The sequence below is a fragment of the Canis lupus genome, chromosome 27 (assembly GCF_003254725.2).
Source record: "Canis lupus dingo isolate Sandy chromosome 27, ASM325472v2, whole genome shotgun sequence".
NCBI classification, from domain to species: Eukaryota; Metazoa; Chordata; class Mammalia; order Carnivora; family Canidae; genus Canis; species Canis lupus.
In genome coordinates, this window is record NC_064269.1 from 36,062,490 (window position 1) to 36,080,444 (window position 17,955).

General features: G+C 35.9%; 1 protein-coding gene across 5 annotated transcripts in view; it reads left to right on the forward strand.

The window, feature by feature from the left end:
* The first annotated feature begins 1,090 nt into the window (after positions 1 to 1,090).
* CLEC7A (C-type lectin domain containing 7A) overlaps positions 1,091 to 17,955 on the forward strand; it is a 33,083-nt gene continuing 16,218 nt past the window's right edge. Inside the window, exons 1-5 of one of the 5 annotated variants that reach the window (XM_035707115.2) lie at positions 1,091 to 1,228; positions 12,645 to 12,817; positions 14,531 to 14,629; positions 16,538 to 16,654; positions 17,744 to 17,895. In XM_035707115.2, the coding sequence (XP_035563008.1) occupies positions 12,715 to 12,817; positions 14,531 to 14,629; positions 16,538 to 16,654; positions 17,744 to 17,895 (471 nt within the window). In that variant the 5' untranslated portion in view covers positions 1,091 to 1,228; positions 12,645 to 12,714. Of the gene's footprint in view, positions 1,229 to 5,713; positions 5,806 to 12,627; positions 12,818 to 14,530; positions 14,630 to 16,516; positions 16,655 to 17,743; positions 17,896 to 17,955 lie in introns of those variants that run through there. The other 4 variants (XM_049102663.1, XM_049102664.1, XM_049102665.1 and 1 more) reach the window with 4 other exon arrangements.

Genomic DNA, 17,955 nt, shown 5'->3' on the forward strand with positions numbered 1-17,955 from the left:
CAAAACTGCATCACTGCTGTTTTCTTGTGCTCTTCCCTGAACTCCTGCTGCCTTTGTCTTTCTCAATTCAGGTTTTTTCTAGTGTTGTCCTCAGTTCCTCTTCCTTGTGTGTGGCCTGCAAACTGTAAACATGACAGGCTGGGGCAATCACAGAACTCACCTTGTTTGTTTTCCATCTCCCATGAATCATGGCCCCTTGTTGTCTGATAAGCGATGTTTTAAAAATTGCTGCTTTATTATTTGCCTGCTTTGTTTGTTTCAGGCTTTCTTTCTTTTTTTTTTTTTTTTTTACGATTTTATTTATTTGACAGAGAGAGAGAGAGCATAAGAAGGGGGAGTAGCAGAGGTAGAGGGAGAAGAGGGAAAAGCAGGCTCTCCATTGAGCTGGGAGCCAGACTCAGGGCTCCATCCCAGGACCCTGATATTATGACCTGAGCCAAAGTCAGACACTTAACCAACTAAGCCCCCTAGGTGCCTCTGTTTGTTTCAGGATAAAGGTGGGTTTCATAATTAAGTACTTATGTTTTTCCTTCTGTTGGAGCTACTGATATCTCCGAACAAACATAGGTTGAGCTGAATGGATCTCTGGAAAAAAAAAATTCTAGTTCAAGACCAGAACATGAATTTCTTGCCTCTGTTTCTAGCAGTTTCCATTTCAAAGCTGATGACAGAGCTGTCCCTGTATGCCAAGCCGACAGTGCCTATGAGTCACCGTCCAGTCACACTTGCTATTTCTGTCTCTAGTTCTTACAGGCATCGGTGGTTTGTTTTCCTGAACCTTAGATTTAGAGGCAATTGACCTAATCTTATCAATTTTGGGGATCTCTCTCTTTTACTTAGTTTACATTACTGTTTCTTGATCCCAGTCATCAAAAACACATTCTTATCCTAGTTATTGTTTAAATCAATTTAAACAATAAAGTTATTGTTAAACCACTACAGCTTTTGGTCTGTAGCCTATTTATGTATAACCTGAAAGCAAAGGCTGGTTTTTACATTTTTAAAACTTTATTTAAAAAAATATGCAGCAGAGACCGTAAGTGATTTAAAGATTTATTTATTTATTTTTATCCATGATAGACAGAGAGAGAGAGAGAGAGGCAGAGACACAGAAGGGAGAAGCAGGCTCCATGCGGGAGCCCAACACGGGACTCGATCCTCGGACTCCAGGATCGCTCCCTGGCCCAAAGGCAGGCGCCAAACCGCTGAGCCACCCAGGGATCCCCCTGTAAGTGATTTAGAGTCTAATATTTACTCTCGTTCTTTGCAAAAAAGTTTGTTGAATCCTAATGTAAATAACTTATTATTTATGCCATGTTTATTTCTCATCAAAAAAGTGCACAAGGCCCCTGAAATTGGACTACCTAAGGTCAAATCCTAGTCTATTACTATCTCTGTTGTCAAAAGCAAGTTTTTAATATCTTATTATCTTGATTTCCTTAACTGAACTCTTTAATTGGATATCTTATTACCTTGATTTTCTTTATAGAAAGATATGAATCATGCTAGTAACTCATAGATCCTCATATCACATCTAGTAGCTCATAGATAGATAATTTAATGGGATAATGTTTATACAATTCTTCATATAGTGCCTAAGATTTGTTAAGAGATCAATAAATGTTAGCTATTTATAGTATTAGTTCATTTTCTTCCTGTCTTTATAAAGTCCTACAAGTGTTTCTGTTTTAAGAGTAGGTCTCAACCTATTACAACAAATTGGCCAAATAACAAGACTTTCTTAACCTACATTTAATGTGTTTGTAAGTATTATTTAGAACTTTTTGTTGTTGTTGAAATAGTTGCTGTGGAATGTACCCTGACTTGGCACTTGTTTTCTTATCCATAACAAAAATTACCGTTCAAAGTTTCTTCATTTCTACTTTGTAGAGATTCTTCTGAGAGAAGGGCTCTGCAAGGCATTTGGATCAGTATGAGAATAGATGGTATTTAAGTGAATATTATTTCAAATACTGGGTTACCTTAGAATATTTCAGTTAAGCTGTGCTGGTTTGGAAACATGAGCAGAGTCTGCATGCTTTCCTAAATGTATCATTTAAGTTTTTACATTTTCGCAAGTAAAATGAGCAAATTTTAAATGTCCAATCTTCATATGTGCTTTCTTTGCACCTACATTTACTTCCAACCTCTGCCTCTCCATGACCATTTATTCTCATCCTCAAAGTATGTATGGTATTAACCTGTCAAGGATTCCATGGACCAGAAAATTGATGGACCACTAGTTTCCTGGGAGCAAATTTTTTAAATGAGAGAAAAATAAGTGGTTCTGAGCATTTGCACAGTTGGGAAACTCAGAATTCTAAGTAGAAGTATTAGCCATTTGGCTTGTACCTGGACCATAAGAAAATCTAAATTATTAAATTGGCTCTTGGTTAGAACATATTTAAACTTAATGGTCCATGTTATATGTCAGTGAATAGTTACATGCTTCAACTCTTCCCTGGTTCTTTTATTCCATTAAGAGCACAGCTGTCAGATAATATATAACTCTACCATTAGAGAGTAGACAATCCAATAGTAGTATAAATTATTTAAGTTCAGTAAAGCAGCCTTTAAGACTGATTGCAGAAATCTACCTGGATATTTTCATAAATGTCAAATGATCTGCCTTTGCTAAGCTCTTTTTTCTGAGACATATAGGACCAAGTCTTTTATTTCTTTATAACAAATCTTGAACTTTAACAAAAAAATTTAAATGAGTATTTTTAAAAAAATATGACCATAATATTAAGCATGTGTATTACATTTTGGAAATAATGTAGGATACCTACTTAATATATAATTTTAAAATAGCTAATTATATATTTCAGTAACTTAATTATCAAAATAACAGTATTGGGATATTTTGTTTTCTCCAAGTTATTCTAATTTACTTTCACAGAGAAATGTGGTTTAAATCTTCTTCTCATTACTTTTTTCTTTTTTTCTTTTTTTGGTTATTCATTCATTCAACATCTCTCTTGAGTGCCTTCTTTCCTTAATACTAACAGCATAAATACTAATGGATATACACAGAGCCTATTTTCATGATGCTTACAATCTAGTGTGGAGGAAGAAAGTCAACAATTAAATAAAAAATAACTACATGTATAAAATTTTATTCATTTATTTAACATGTGCGAGTACAACTTTGGACTTTAGGAATTAGTAGTGAGCAAGACAAGGTCCCTGCCCTCTGGAAACTTATGATGGCCAAAAATTAAAATTTAGTGGTGTCTGGGTGGCTCAGTTAGTTAAATGTCCCACTCTGTTTCAGCTCAGGTCATGATCTCATGGGTCATGAGAGCTGGGCTCCGTGCTCAGCTGGGAGTCCACTTGAATATTGTCTATCTCTGCCCTCCCCCTCAACTTGTGCTCTCTGCTTACTCTCTAAAAAATAAATAAATCTTTTTCAAAAATTAAATAAACATATATGGCAATAATATATATGCCTTTAAGCAGAATGAAAGTCGTATTTTTATTATGAATCAAGTAAAGCCTGCAGAAATTCTTCAGTTTTACTCATGAGTGAATAAAATAGATTAACTTTCTCTAACTTGTCTTGAAATTCCTATTGAAACCAGCAGATGGCACCATCACCTCGTTCATTCCGGCCTAATTTTGCTAAATGTTTTTAATTTACACTGACTACTCAGATCACACACCCCAGGGAATCTGCTTTTAATTTTTAGTTATCCTATACCGCTCTCATTCGCCATCCAAGGTTCCCAACAGAGATTTAAGACCCATCATCCCCATATTACTGGTGAGGAAATAAGCAGGAAAAAAAATTAAACGACATATCTAAAGTCAATCAGTGACAGAACAGGAGCAGCCAGGCACCATGATGGGAAAAGGTCACTTATTACCGTCTAATAAAACCTGAGTCATGAGAGCCTTCAGATGTATATCAGTGGGCCATGTACATGGGGGGATGATTGCCAGCACGTATCTTGGGGGGGGGGGGCGGGTTCAGAGATAAAGGAAATTTCTAAAGGAATTTTTATGTTAAAAAGTAGACGTACAGGGTCCTGGGGTTGGGCTAAGATTGCCTTCTGCCCTTAGCAAAGTATGAACATTGAGACAGTTGAGTCCATAGAGGAATATCACTCTGCCTGTTTCAAGGACTTGTCAATATGCTTTGTCCTCAGCTAGTCCTCTGTTCCCCCATCAGTAACCTAATGCAAATAAACAAATAAACATACAAAAAATGTCTCCCACTTGAAAATGACACCAACTGTCCCTTGTTTTCCTTTGTTCTCCACGGAAAATTTAAAGACAACTTGGTCGTGATTTGGGACTAGAAATTAGGATTGCCAATACTTGGGTTCTTTCAGAAGGTATATAATTGCTTGTTTTCTTTTTTCCCCTTAATTAGACATAACTCTGGAAACACCATACTAGACATTGGACAAAGAATGCCTATAAAGACAGAATTCTTGTATTTTTGGAATTTATAAACAAGCTGGACAATAGATTTGGATAATTTTAGGCTACATGTGAAGGTGCATATATACATTTTACACATATATTATTACTTTTAAAAGTTTTTAAGTAATTTATACATTGACCTAAATATATTTATTGGTAACATGCAATGAATCAGAACCTAGTGAAAGGAAAAAAAGAAGAAGCTAGTGTAAGTTTTTGAACTGTTTCAATGAACAAGACAAACAAAATTCTGAACTCATGGAGCTTACAAACGTGAACAGGAGGAGTCTAATTATAAAGATGAGTGATATTCAAATAGTGTGAAGTGCTTTTGATGAGGGAACAGAGGACTAGCTGAGGACAAAGCATATTGACAAGTCATTGAAACAAGCAGAGGGACATTCTTCTACAGACTCAACTGCCTTGATGTTCATACTTTGCTAAGGGCAGAAGGCAATCTTAGCCTGACCCCTAGGCCCCTGTGAGTCTACTTTTTAACATATAAAAATTCCTTTAGAAATTTCCTTTATCTCTGAAACCCCCTCTTCCCCCTCCCCAAGATATGTGCTGGCAATCATCCCCCAAGCACAAGGCCCACTGATATACATCTGAAGGGTCTCATGACTCAAGTTTTATTAGACAGTAGTAAGTGCCCTTTTCCCATCAATAGCTAGCCCCCTCAAGGTCCTGCAAACCTGGTTTCCAAAATCCCTTAGAGAGTATGCTATCCTCAAACCCCTCCCAACTCCCAGGTATATAATGAGCCACCCCTCACAGGCCCGGGGCAGCAGCTCTTCCTGTCCATGGGTCCAATCCTTGTGCTTTAATAAAATCATCTTGCACCAAAGATGTCTCAAGAATTCTTCTTGGTCGTTGGCTCTGGACCTCACCTATATTCCAAAACTTTATCACTTTGAAGATAAAAACAAAAAATAAAAAAAACAAAAAAACAAAAAAACAAAAAAACCTATATGATGTAATTCAGAATAATTTAAAGCACCCTAGTTGTATTCTACTGTGGAGGCCGAGAAAATTAAGGCCATTCCACCTTAAGTTCAGTGTTAGCACAAGTACAGCCATCCCAGGCCCCTGTGAATAGGAGCTGAACTTTACCTAACTTCAGTTAAGCCCCATATTAGAATGAGAACAGGGCTCAATGCCCTTGAAAGCCCCATATCAGCATGTAAACAGAACTTGAGAAATTCCTCCACCCCTTCTGGAGGTCCCCTAGACCAGCCCATAAAACTAAGCTGGAACCTATCTCGGGGTCCAAGTCCCTGCTCTGCTGTGTCGGGTATACTTGGACCCAAGCTCGAACTTGTAAATAAACCCTCGTGTGTTTGCATCGGTGTCGGTTCCTTGGTGGTTTTTCAGGTACGTAATCTTGGGCACAACACTACTTCTGCCTGGGTAGAAGTAGCTGGACTAGAATCAACCCGGAAAGACTGCCCAGAGAGAATGATGTTTGAACAGAGAACTGATTATCCAGAAAAGTCTCTCATTCAGAGTTCTGAAAGAAAAGCATGTAGTCAAAGTGTAGACAGAAGCAAATTGGTGTATTTGCGTGATAAAAGAGAAGGCCAGTGTTTAAGGACCTGAACAGAGACAGGGAGATGGTTAGGAAATAAAACTAGAAAGATAGTCTGGCATCTGATTATTTAGATCCTCACAGGGCCGGAAAATATAGCCAAGCAGGTGATGTGGGGAGTAGTGAACTATCTGCAGAAAATTAAAAATATAACAAAATTTATTAAGAGTCAGTCTACTTTTTATTATCACCCATAATCCTTAACAATGCCAATGATAAAATATTCCCGGAAAATATCTTTTGTGATTTTTTTTGTTTAGTTTTAAATTTTTATGGTTATTATTTAGTTTTAGAACTCTGTTTATCCATTTCTCTATACAATAAATTCTTGTTATTCATGGTAGTTACAGTCTGTGAAGTGTCAGAGAACACCAAATAATTATTGCTTCTGTGGGAACTACAGGGTTAGGTTTCTGTAATGTCTGATGACAACAATTTCTGTCAACAGATTATTACATAACCTTGTTTTATATACGTTTCTGTTTCAATGCCCATTAGCAAATATATGTTGATTCATTAACATTGATCTCAGCCAACAGCACTATAACTCATGCCTGAATAAAGCTTACCTAATACACATATTTTCTTTGTAAGGCACATCAGTCTTCTTGAGCTTAGGAACACCAGACTGTACTTCAGCACTATGTTTGAGGGCATTTTAGGCAGTGAAGTAACCAACAAAAAGTCAAAGCACACACACACACAAACAAAAAGCACTACAAAGACAGTGAAAAGGACATTTCTTCTTCAGTTAGGAGAGCTGGAACAAGAGGGCAGTGTCACTTTGTTCAAACTCCTCTGAAATCAGGCATGTTAGGTTGTAGGGGCCAGAGTAAGTTACTCTCGGATTGACCACTCTGGCATAGAGATTATTCCCAATTAAAAGTCATCAAAGCCCAGCAGACTCAGGAAAAACTCTGCCTCTCCCACAGCTGTTTAAATTTACATTGGAAAGGAGAGCCTGCCACAGGCAGGGGAGTATTAATAGAGACCAACGCTCCCTTTACTAAAGGAATTTATCTACTTAATAAGGCAACCTTGTTTTCCCAAACATCTCCTTTCCCCTTCCTGCTAAAGCCCTTCCTTCCCTTGGTGTCCTAGGACCTGTCTCCCTCACCATCCCACATCAGCTTCTTGTTGTCTCCTTTAGAATCTCCTGTCCCCTCTGTACACCTATTACATTTGATTTCCTCCTGTTAGTTCATCTCCTGTCAGTTTGATTCTAAGTCCAGCTAGAAGAACCTTAGGCAGGAAGAAGATCTTCCTTTCTGACAGTGGGTCTCCAACTTTTCACCGTTCTGCGCATGCCTGTGAATGATCATGAAAGAGCCCTGATTGATTTGGGATTATGATTAAATTTTAGCACTTAAGCAAATTTGCAATCCTGGAATCCATGAATAATGAGGATGGAGTTATCTCTGTGTATATCAATATATCTATATGTTCTTCAAATTATCAGGTTTATGTCTTTTTTCCTTTTGTAAGTACTGTATTCTACATGGAAGTTCATTCACAGAACTCCTAGTTGTTGTGGAACAATTTGGAATGGTTTGGAATTACTGAAATTCACTCAGTACCACTTGGTTTGCATTGCTTGCATTATAGAATGAGTAATTTCTGTGTTTAAAGTGTAGATTTGAAATCAATATCGATAGCATTGCACAGTGATTATCAAATCAAAAAGACAAAATTTGAGCTACTTTCTCTTCATTCTATGTGACAGTTTGCAATTTTTATTTGTCCTTATACAATATTTCAACTGCAGAGAAATCTGAAAATTACTAAAATTGATCCTGAGAAAATAAGGACATGGACAATATTGTAATTTCTGGAATCACTGTGAAATAGGATTTTTGTAAATCTTTGCCACATATATACTATGTATAAGTCTTTTTCTCTTTACATATCTGTGGCTTCGGTTAAAGAATTTTAAAAATTAAGTGAAGAAAAAATTATCTTAAATCAATTTTGAGCAAAGATGAATTGGTGTGTCTGGATACATAGTCAATACTTAACACAAACTTGTAAAAAAGATTAATTTTGACAATATCATTAACAAATTTGGAAAAGGTTAAGGAGCTCAAACAGAAATTGTAATATTATTTATTACTGTGACATACCTATATATAGGTATAAATTCCCCTCCCTTTCAAAAAAGGCATTAACATAATTGATAAGATTTTATCCATTGATTTAAGAGTGGTTTGTACAATATTTATTTTTACTTTACTATACATATTTATACACACATTTTAATTTCTTTTGACATTATTTTATATACAACTTTTTAAAAGAAGATTAGATTTAATTTAATTTATTTGAGAAAGAGAAAGAGCATGCACACAAACTGGAGGAGGGGTAGAGGCAGAGAATCCCAAGCAGACTCCATGCAAAGGTGGAGCCTCACACTGGGCTTTATTACATGACCATGAGATCATGATCTGAGTGGAAACTAAGTCATCTAACGACTGAGCCACTCAGGCACCTCTATTTTATATCCAACTATCAACAAAAAATATTCACTATGTACATTTGTTTTCTGACCTTTATTATCATTCATTCTATTTCTTTTTTTTTTCATTCATTCTATTTCATAATTATTGCTGAAAACTACTTTGTTGTGTAAAGGAGAGGAAAGTAAAAAACAAAAATAAAACAAAACAAAAATAACAGTCTGGGTCTTAAATATGTTAGGTACACTGCTGCTCAAGAACTCAAGAATTAGTGAGGAAAACACTTACAAGGATCTAACAATAAGAAAATGACACATAAATTCATCTCTTTCTTAGGGAAATTGGACATTTCAAATACATGTGTCATAAGAGAGTGATGTATATATACTGAAACCATGAAGCTACTGGAGCAGAAGGGTAGCGAGAGCATAGATTCAGAAAAGAGAAAGTGGATTGGGAAAAAGAGTTGAAGGCACATTTTAACCTGAAAGATTTACTGATTGTAAGGAGAGCTTTGTACCTCACTTATAATAAGCATTAAAACTGGAAAGAGTAGTGTGAATAAAGCAAAGGAATTTTTATGGTCCACCCAAGCCAGAGGTAATTAAACAATTTAAGTAATTTTTTGTCTCCTTGTTCTCCAAATATAATGTGAAATTGAGTAGAATGGGATTGGGTCTCATGCTTCTTTGTATCTAGGCTTCTGAGAATATGGTAAATGTTTAATAGATGTTTAATTGCTTAATGGATAGAAAGGGAGGGAGTGGCAGAAGGATAGAAAGAGGGAGGAAAAGAGGGTAGGAAGAAGGAGACCCAAGTTAGCATTCAAATTAGAGATGAAATTTGAGGAATTTTTTTTTTTTTTTTACATTGTGAACATTATGGGGAAGGTACTTTGAGATACTGTTATTTCCTAAAGACAATATTTTTTTTCTACAACAGTTTTAAGTGAATGCTAATTTGTTTTTAATAATCTTGTTTTCTGTTTAATTCATTTATTCATCTATTTATGTCTATTTTTATTCACTTATTTATATAAATTTTCCAAAAAGTCACACTAAACATATGTCTCAGGCTCTCCTGTGTTTCATTTTGCTGGTTTAACAGTCATTCTAGTAAACCTAACAAAATAGATATTTGTTTAGGAAAGATATTGTTTTTGAGCTTTAATTCTGGGATCAAACACTACTTTTGACAACAGCTAAATATATGTAGAAATGAAAAGATGACCAGGCTGATTCAGCTATTCTGAATGTGGTGCCTTATTGATGTAACATTTAATCTGACTCTTGATTCAACTAATTATAATTTTAGTTTATAAAATGTTTTTCATTTTTAAGAATTCTTTTCAGATTCTTCATTTTTCTTTTTTTTCCTTTTTTTTTAAAAAGATTTTTTATTTATTCATAGAGACAGAGAGAGAGGGGGACAGAGACACAGGCAGAGGGAGGAGCAGACTCCATACAGGAAGCCGGACGTGGGACTCCATCCAGGGTCTCCAGCATTGCACCCCAGGCGGCAGGCGGCGCTAAACCGCCACACCACCAGGGCTGCCCAGATTCTTCATTTTTCTTTCAAGAAAAACTTGCTGTATCAATGCAATTTTTCATCAAATTTAATTTCACTGACAATATGAATTAGATATTTGTTGTTTTTTGTTTTTGCTGTTATTTGTTTGTTTGGGTTAGATTGATTTGTTTTCCACCTTTTTCTTACATTAATATTTAACAACAGGTATTTTTCTGAATGTATAGATTGCTCTCCCCACTGCCTCCTGTCCCTTGAAATACTGATTTTTTTTTCTAGTTCATCAATGATTTGTGTAATTACTCTTCAATTGTTTTAATCCCAGAAAAAAAAGAGAAGACTAAGGTTTGTATTTATTGAACATCTCTTTGACAACATAGTGAGCCAATTCTTTTTGTACAATTGTGATTAAATAAAGGAAGAGGTGCATAGAAAATAAAACTTGTTACACATAATTCTCCCAGTGGGGGGCCTGGATTGACACTATAAAGCCAGCTTCTTCTTACTGCCTGGAAGGTGCTCACCTCATTACTGTTCTGTTAGTAGGCTGACCTTTCTTCCTTAAACCAGATATGTAATCTGTGAAAAATCCCTAGTTTTCCAAAAACTTCATTAGAGAACCAAGAGGCTGATGGACAATTGAGATTACAATCCACGTGACTACTTTGCAATATGTTTATAAAAAGTTAGCAAAACTTTCGTGACAGGCCCAAGTAAGGGGGAGAAACTCATTTACTCTCCATTGAACCTTTTTATTTTGGTATGTGTTAGTAAGAACTGCAGAGCTCTTGGTCTATAACATCTCCATCCAAACTTCTGCACAAAGAGATGACATCATCTACCATGGCTTCTAGCACTTTAGTGTCCCTAGAATGATATTGAACTCTGTGAAATGCCTGCCTGAGAAAGCTCAGTGCTGCCAGGAAAATTTACTGTTTATTCCAATCAAAACTTGGTGCTAGACAGGTCTCTAAATCCCCTCCAAGAGCAGTTACCTTAGAAAACTTGCAATTATAAGCCCTTTCTCTGACCTTTGAAAAGTAAATCTACCACCTGAAACTATTTCTTCAAGAACCTCAGAGCCATATCTCTGAAATGCAAACATTCAGGAAGTTGAGATAACTCTCACTATCCCAGTCCCTGTGAGGGGATGAGGCTCTAACTTCAGTGGGGCATCTCCTGGTTTCAATATACACCTCTGCCATGGTCATTGCCGCGGTCATAAATATAGGAGAAATTTATTTCTCTCCTAGATAAGTACAAACTAACAAATCTTCACATGGATTAACACCCCTTAATACCACTCAGTGTCTTTCCCTTACCATACCTTTTAAAAGTTTTTAGTATTTTGTTTTGGGGAAGTGGTCTCTCTTTTCTATTATAATAGTATTTCATGATGGTACCTGTAACGCTATCATGAAATACTTTTCTATTGTAACATTATCACTGGTTGAAATCTGTCCTTGTTGCTTTAATAAGTGTCTGGCTTCATTTCAGATACCTCCTTCATTCTGCTTGCTTTATAGTCTTGTAAGTGGGTTGGGTACCTTTCTAGTTTCCAGTAATGATGTTTTCCATATCGATTAATTTGGTTATTTTGCATAGTATTTCTGTCCCAGAATTCTTCATAAGCTGACACACTAGTTTCTTTTTGTCTTTGGGAGTTATCTTCCAAGATCCCAGTGGATGCCTGTCCACAGATAGTACTGAACCTTATATATACTGTTTTGTTTTCTTTTCTTTTTCTATACATACATACCTATGAAATAGGCCTTGTGACATAGGGTTAGGCTACTATTCGACTTTCTGACAATACATCAGGAGGATCATCAGCTTCCTGACAGCAGTTGCCTGGGGATAACTGAAATCATGGAAAGCAAAACCGCAGATAAAGGAGGGGGGGTATGTATTTGTTATATGAATGTATGAAAAGATCACGTATTTTGCAGCCAGAATATGCCTTGGTTTGATTCTTTGCTTCAATATTTTTATTAGTGTCTCAACACTGGGTAAGGGACTAAAATTTCTACATCTTATTTTCTTCATTTGAAAATAAAAATATATATATACCATTAGACTTGTTGGAAAATTGAGACTGAATGAAAAAAACATGTGCAATGTGTACTATCTGGCTCATAGTAATTGTTCAATAAGTAATTACTACTTTGAATTATCAATCCCTGGCAAATCCTAAAGAGATTTGTTTCTCCTCTCTGTTGTTACAATGTCTCCTTATAGCATCCTTCAATACCTATCTGTAGGTTTCCTCTCTTAGGCAATGAGATTCTTTATAGATATGTTATCCTTATATCACCGGCTCCTGCCAGTTGAAAGGATGGGCTTTTGATAAATGTTTGGTGAATGAATGAGTACATGAATAAATTAATGCATGTGTGAATTCATGCTTCATTTTTCTTATGTTTGGTCTGAAACAAAGATTTATGTGTTGTGCCGTCTTACAATTTTCTTAAGAATCATCCGTCTTAGAAACAGGATCTAAAGATACAAATGGGAACTTATAGCATAGTTTTCATTTCCTGCCTTTGGCTATATCTGATTGGACTGCTTACTTAAGCTCAACCTGTTAAAACTCAGTAAATGACTACTCCACATGATTTGACTCATACATCCTCTTTTGTCCACAGGCAGTTGTCTTAAAAAAAAGAGAGGGAAGAGTTCTCAAATGCTGTGTCAATTCAGGAACTCAGTAGAACAATGGAATACCATTCTGGGGTAGAAAATTTGGATGAAGATGGTTATACTCAATTAAACTTCCACTCTCAAGGCATCACTGGGCGACCTGTGGTCTTAGAAAAAGGTATCTTTTCTTTCTGCCTTCAACATTCTTGTTCTCATTAACTAAAATACTTATCTGGAGGAAATTTGAGACACTTATGACTTGTAGGCTGAAACCCTTTTAAAAGATTTTCAGAAGTCACTGAAGATATTTTGAAATATCTTTCCTCATGGCAAGCATTTGGTGACTAATTATTAGAATTTAAATTAATTATTAAGATGGCAGAAAATACAATTTCTCTGTCCCATAGGAATAGACCCCTCAGCAGTAAGGAACTATAAATAAGTTTGATGAAATGCAAAGATGAAAGAATTTCAACAGGAATGACTTGTTACTTGTTTGTTAGAAAGGAGTAAATCATAGAATGGAAGTCATGGAAACTTAAAGAAATATATATGAACAACATCAGGATATGTGAGATAAGAAAGAGAAGAATGAAAAGAAAGAAGATAAGTGAGGGAAAAAAATGGTGATTTTGTAGTAAAGAGACTTCAGAAGTCATAGGGTTTGGAATCATGAATCTGATGTGTTCTTTGGCATAAGATGTTGATTTGGATTTTTTTTTTAATCAAATGGGAATCCTTTGTATACTAGTGAAGGAAAACATATGTGCTAAATGACAAGATTCATTTGTAGAACATGACTCTTAAACACAATAGAAAAGGAGTAAAATAGGGATGCCTGGGTAGCTCGGCGGTTGAGAGTCTGTCCGCCTTCAGCTCAGGGCGTGATTCTGGGTCCCACATCGGGCTCTTTGTGAGGAACCTACTTCTCCCCTGTCTGTGTCTCTGCCTCTCTGTGTGTCTCTCATGAATAAATAAATAAAATGTTTGAAAAAAAAAGAGTAAAGTATGGAGAAAGGCATTACAAGATGTCTCTCTTCATTGAATGAGTCATGTAGTTTCCTCTATGGTTCTCCTATTTGACAATTCTCTGATATACTTGTACTGCTTATTCTCAAAGACAGAACTGTATCCTTGATACCACGGAATTAACATAAAGTGAGTTTCTGGTTATCAAGAGAAAGATTATTCACAAGATTTGACATGAGAATTTACTTTCTTCTGCTTTATGGTAACCTGCATTGCACAATTATTTGCCCTTTACCACTTATGCAATTCTTTTCTTGCTCAACCAGCTGAGGAGGACTAGAAAAACTGGGTGATGCAAGAGGTAGGGAGGCAGATGTATGTTTCTGCATATTTGTTGACCAACAATGAGTTAAGTATAATGTACTAGTAGTCTCCAGACTAGGTGCTTTATGTGTTAGCTCATTTAGTTCCTACAATGATCCTCTGAGGTATTATTACCTCAGTTTTTTTTACAAAAAGAAATAAACAGAGTAACTCACCCAAGGTTATACAACAAATAAGTGAAAAGAGAAGGTTGTCCTTAGTGTCCAGTGCTATTTCTCCTAAATAAAGCTGCCTTTTATAAAAATGAGTGGGATTTCAGAAACTCTGGTACTGTCAGGACCTCTAGACATCAATGTGAACCTGAAATTAGGAGTGTGCAGGTATCAGGGCACTGTGCTGAAATTATAGTTCCAGAATCTGAAGAGATATACTAAACATGAGGGAAAATTCAGATAATCCTAGATGACTAGATTATCTGTTTATCAGTGATTAGTATTTCACTTTAGAATTTTCTAGATTTTGATAAACTGGAGAACTGAAGTGCTTTGTGATTTATCATATTTCTTCATTTTAATTTCTGTTCCCTCTGGCTTCCTAGTAACTTGTGCTACCTCTCCTCGTTGGCGTCCCATTGCTGTGACTTTGGGAATTCTATGCTTGCTAATGCTAGTGATAGCTGTGATACTGGGTACCACAGGTGAGTATTGATACTCAACAACAACACCACTACCACCAACAGATATTTGTAAGTATTTATTATGTGCCAGGCACTCATTTAAGAGCTTGAACAGTCATAATCTGATTGAATCTATGTTAAGTTTGAATCAGTGTTATTAATTCTCATTTTATTTGTAAGAGAAGTAGAAGTGGGTATGGTGTATTTTACTTTTACTTTTCTAGGGTCATAAACTAGTTAATGGTAAGACCATAACTAGAAATTTAGGCAATATGACTAAAAAAATGCATGCTCCTTTTTTTTTTTTTTTATTTTAAAGGAGAGAGAGAGAGAGAGCCAGCATGCAATGCGGGAGGGGTGAGAGAGAGAGAATCAAACCTGCTCCACCATCAGCACAGAGCCTGACAATCGGACTCAGTCTCAGGGCCCTGAGATTACGGTCTGAGCCAAAATCAAGACTTGGAGGCTTAACCAATTGAGCCACTCAGGAGCCCCTAAAAAAATGCACATTCTTAACTATATTTCTTTACTATCTTCCCTGAACAGTTGTTTCAAAGTTGTGAAATTCCTAAATATACTAATGGAAGGAAACCATTGGAGGTGAAGAAGGAAGTACACTATAGTGCTTATCTTCCTAATTAAATAAATTCTTTAAAGGGACTATGAATTATTTTTATAAATCTTATGATTTAGAGAGTTTTATACTTGATCTTTAATCTAAACTCCTCTAAATAATATCAGGAATTACCTGAGGTACTTACTAAATAGATATTTTTTGATGGGTGAATGAATTCCTTTAGATTTTTTTTTTCTTAGATTTTTATTTATTTATTCATGAAAGACACAGGGAGAGAGAGGCAGAGACATAGGCAGAGAGAGAAGCAGCCTCCATGAAGGGAGCCCGTTGTAGGACTCGATCCTGGGACTCCAGGATCACACCCTGGGCTGAAGGCAGGTGCTCAACTGCTGAGCCACCCAGGCGTCCCTCCTTTAGATTTTCTATATCACACATTCTATTGTCAATAAAGTATTATTGTGTCTTTGGAGTCTTCTCAAGGACCTCTCCCTCTCTCTCTCTCTTTCTTTTTGTTTTTTTTTTAGATTTATTTATTTATTTATTTATTTATTTATTTATTTATTTATTTATTCATGAGAGAGAAAGAGAGAGAGAGAGAGGCAGAGACACAGGCAGAGGCAGAGGGAGAAGCAGACTCCATGAAGGGAGCCTGATGTGGGACTTGATCCCGGGTCTCTAGGATCACGCCCTGGGCTGAAAGCAGACGCTTAACCAGTAAGCCACCCAGGTTTCCCAAGGAGCTCTCATTTTTAAATAACAGAAGAAAGATAAATGATTTATTACTATTTCAAATCTATCTTGGCTCCAATTGATGCCTCTTACTTTCTCTTTCATACTCATTCTTCTCTATCTGCTTTATTTTTCTCTTTTTTACTCACCATCATGGAAGTAATTTTTTCTTTCCATCTATCTATTATTTATTCTATCATCCATCCATTTATCTATATATCATCTATTTTTACCTCTCAATCAGCACTGTTATCTATTTATCAATAATCAAAAGTATACCCCTGGGATCCCTGGGTGGCGCAGCGGTTTGGTGCCTGCCTTTGGCCCAGGGCGCGATCCTGGAGACCCGGGATCGAATCCCACATTGGGCTCCTGGTGCATGGAGCCTGCTTCTCCCTCTGCCTGTGTCTCCGCCTCTCTCTCTCTCTCTCTGTGTGACTATCATAAATAAAAAAAAAAAAAAAAAAAAATTTGAAGATTAAAAAAAAAAAAAAGTATACCCCTCTGTATTCCAACAAAAATATGGATTTTGGAATTATCATTTCAAATATAGTAGAATGACTTTTTTTTTTTGTCACTATAATTGTTGTTGATAAATGAAGCTTTTTGGAGATTCAATTCAGGCAGCAACCCATTGAAGAATGACAACTTTCCATCAAGAAATAAAGAGAACCACAGTCAACCCACACAGTCATCTTTAGAAGACCATGTGGCTCCTACCAAGGCTCTCACAACCACAGGCAAGGGCAGGATTAAAAGCTGAATGTAATCCTTGATCTAGGATGGTCAATTACTGGGGCGAAGGCCTGAGTTAGGGTGGGTACAGGTAGTGCTTTTACATGTAAGGATTGTGCATTCAAGGAAAGCACATATCAGTATTATGTGTATGCCCCTGTCATATATACAATAAAGTGATATAAATATCCCAGGCATTGGGCAGCCATTTCTAAATTGGATTTTTTTCTTCAAATCAGTAACTAATTTATCATTCTCCACCTTTTTAGATCTATAGGAAATTGTATAATTTGATGCAAAGGAAATGTACTCTCTCCTTTGAGAACTGATATTTTAAAGTAACACAGATAGGATAGGAAATTAGATGTCAAAAAGGAAGAAAGGGAGAGAAAAGGAAAGAAGGGAAATGTGCTAAGAATTAAGAATTGTATGTTAATTATACACATACAAAAGATATAGACCTAATAGACACATTCCTGAAAACTCTGGTTATATTTGTTTTTCTTTAATTATATAATTTCATTAATTGATTTCAATTTTATACACAGTTGACCTTTATTCCTAATTGCATCATAACTATGACAATATTTTAACTTCAGTTTTTCATCTCTGAACCCATACGTCCTCACTATTTGTATCAAGTAGCTAAAGATACAAAACAGAGATACTCTATCATGTGAATAACTGCTCTTATTTCTTTTTTGAAAAATTACATTCTTAAATGGATCTCGTACCTCTAAAATAACATGAAATTACTGTTTATCTTGAAGATTGATTTTGAATTGATTTATTTTAAGAATTATCATGAAGAAAGGGAATTCTGGACTGAATGTGAAAGAATGGAAGACAGGCCAAGAAGGAAAGAGGGTTGATGGTCTTAAACAGTGTTTATATACTCTATTTTCATATTTTAAATGAATGAGGGCATTTCAATGTGATCTCTTCTGTAAAAATCATATCCCTATAATTTGAACTGAAAATGGAAAGTATTACTGGCAATTCATTGATTACTAAGTATCCTCAGGATGAATGTGCTTGAACTGAAGGAGCAAATTGGTATGATATGAACCTCATTGTTTACTTTTGATTTCCAGGAGCTTTTTCCAGCTCTTGTCCTCCTAATTGGATCACACATAAGAACAACTGTTACCTATTTAGCACATCATTAGCTTCCTGGAATAGAAGTAAAAGACACTGCTCTCAACTGCACTCTAATCTCCTGAAGATAGACACTGCAGAAGAACTGGTAAGTGTATCCTTCAGTTATAATTACCTGTGATCTATGTTAAGCAGAAAAATAGAGGTA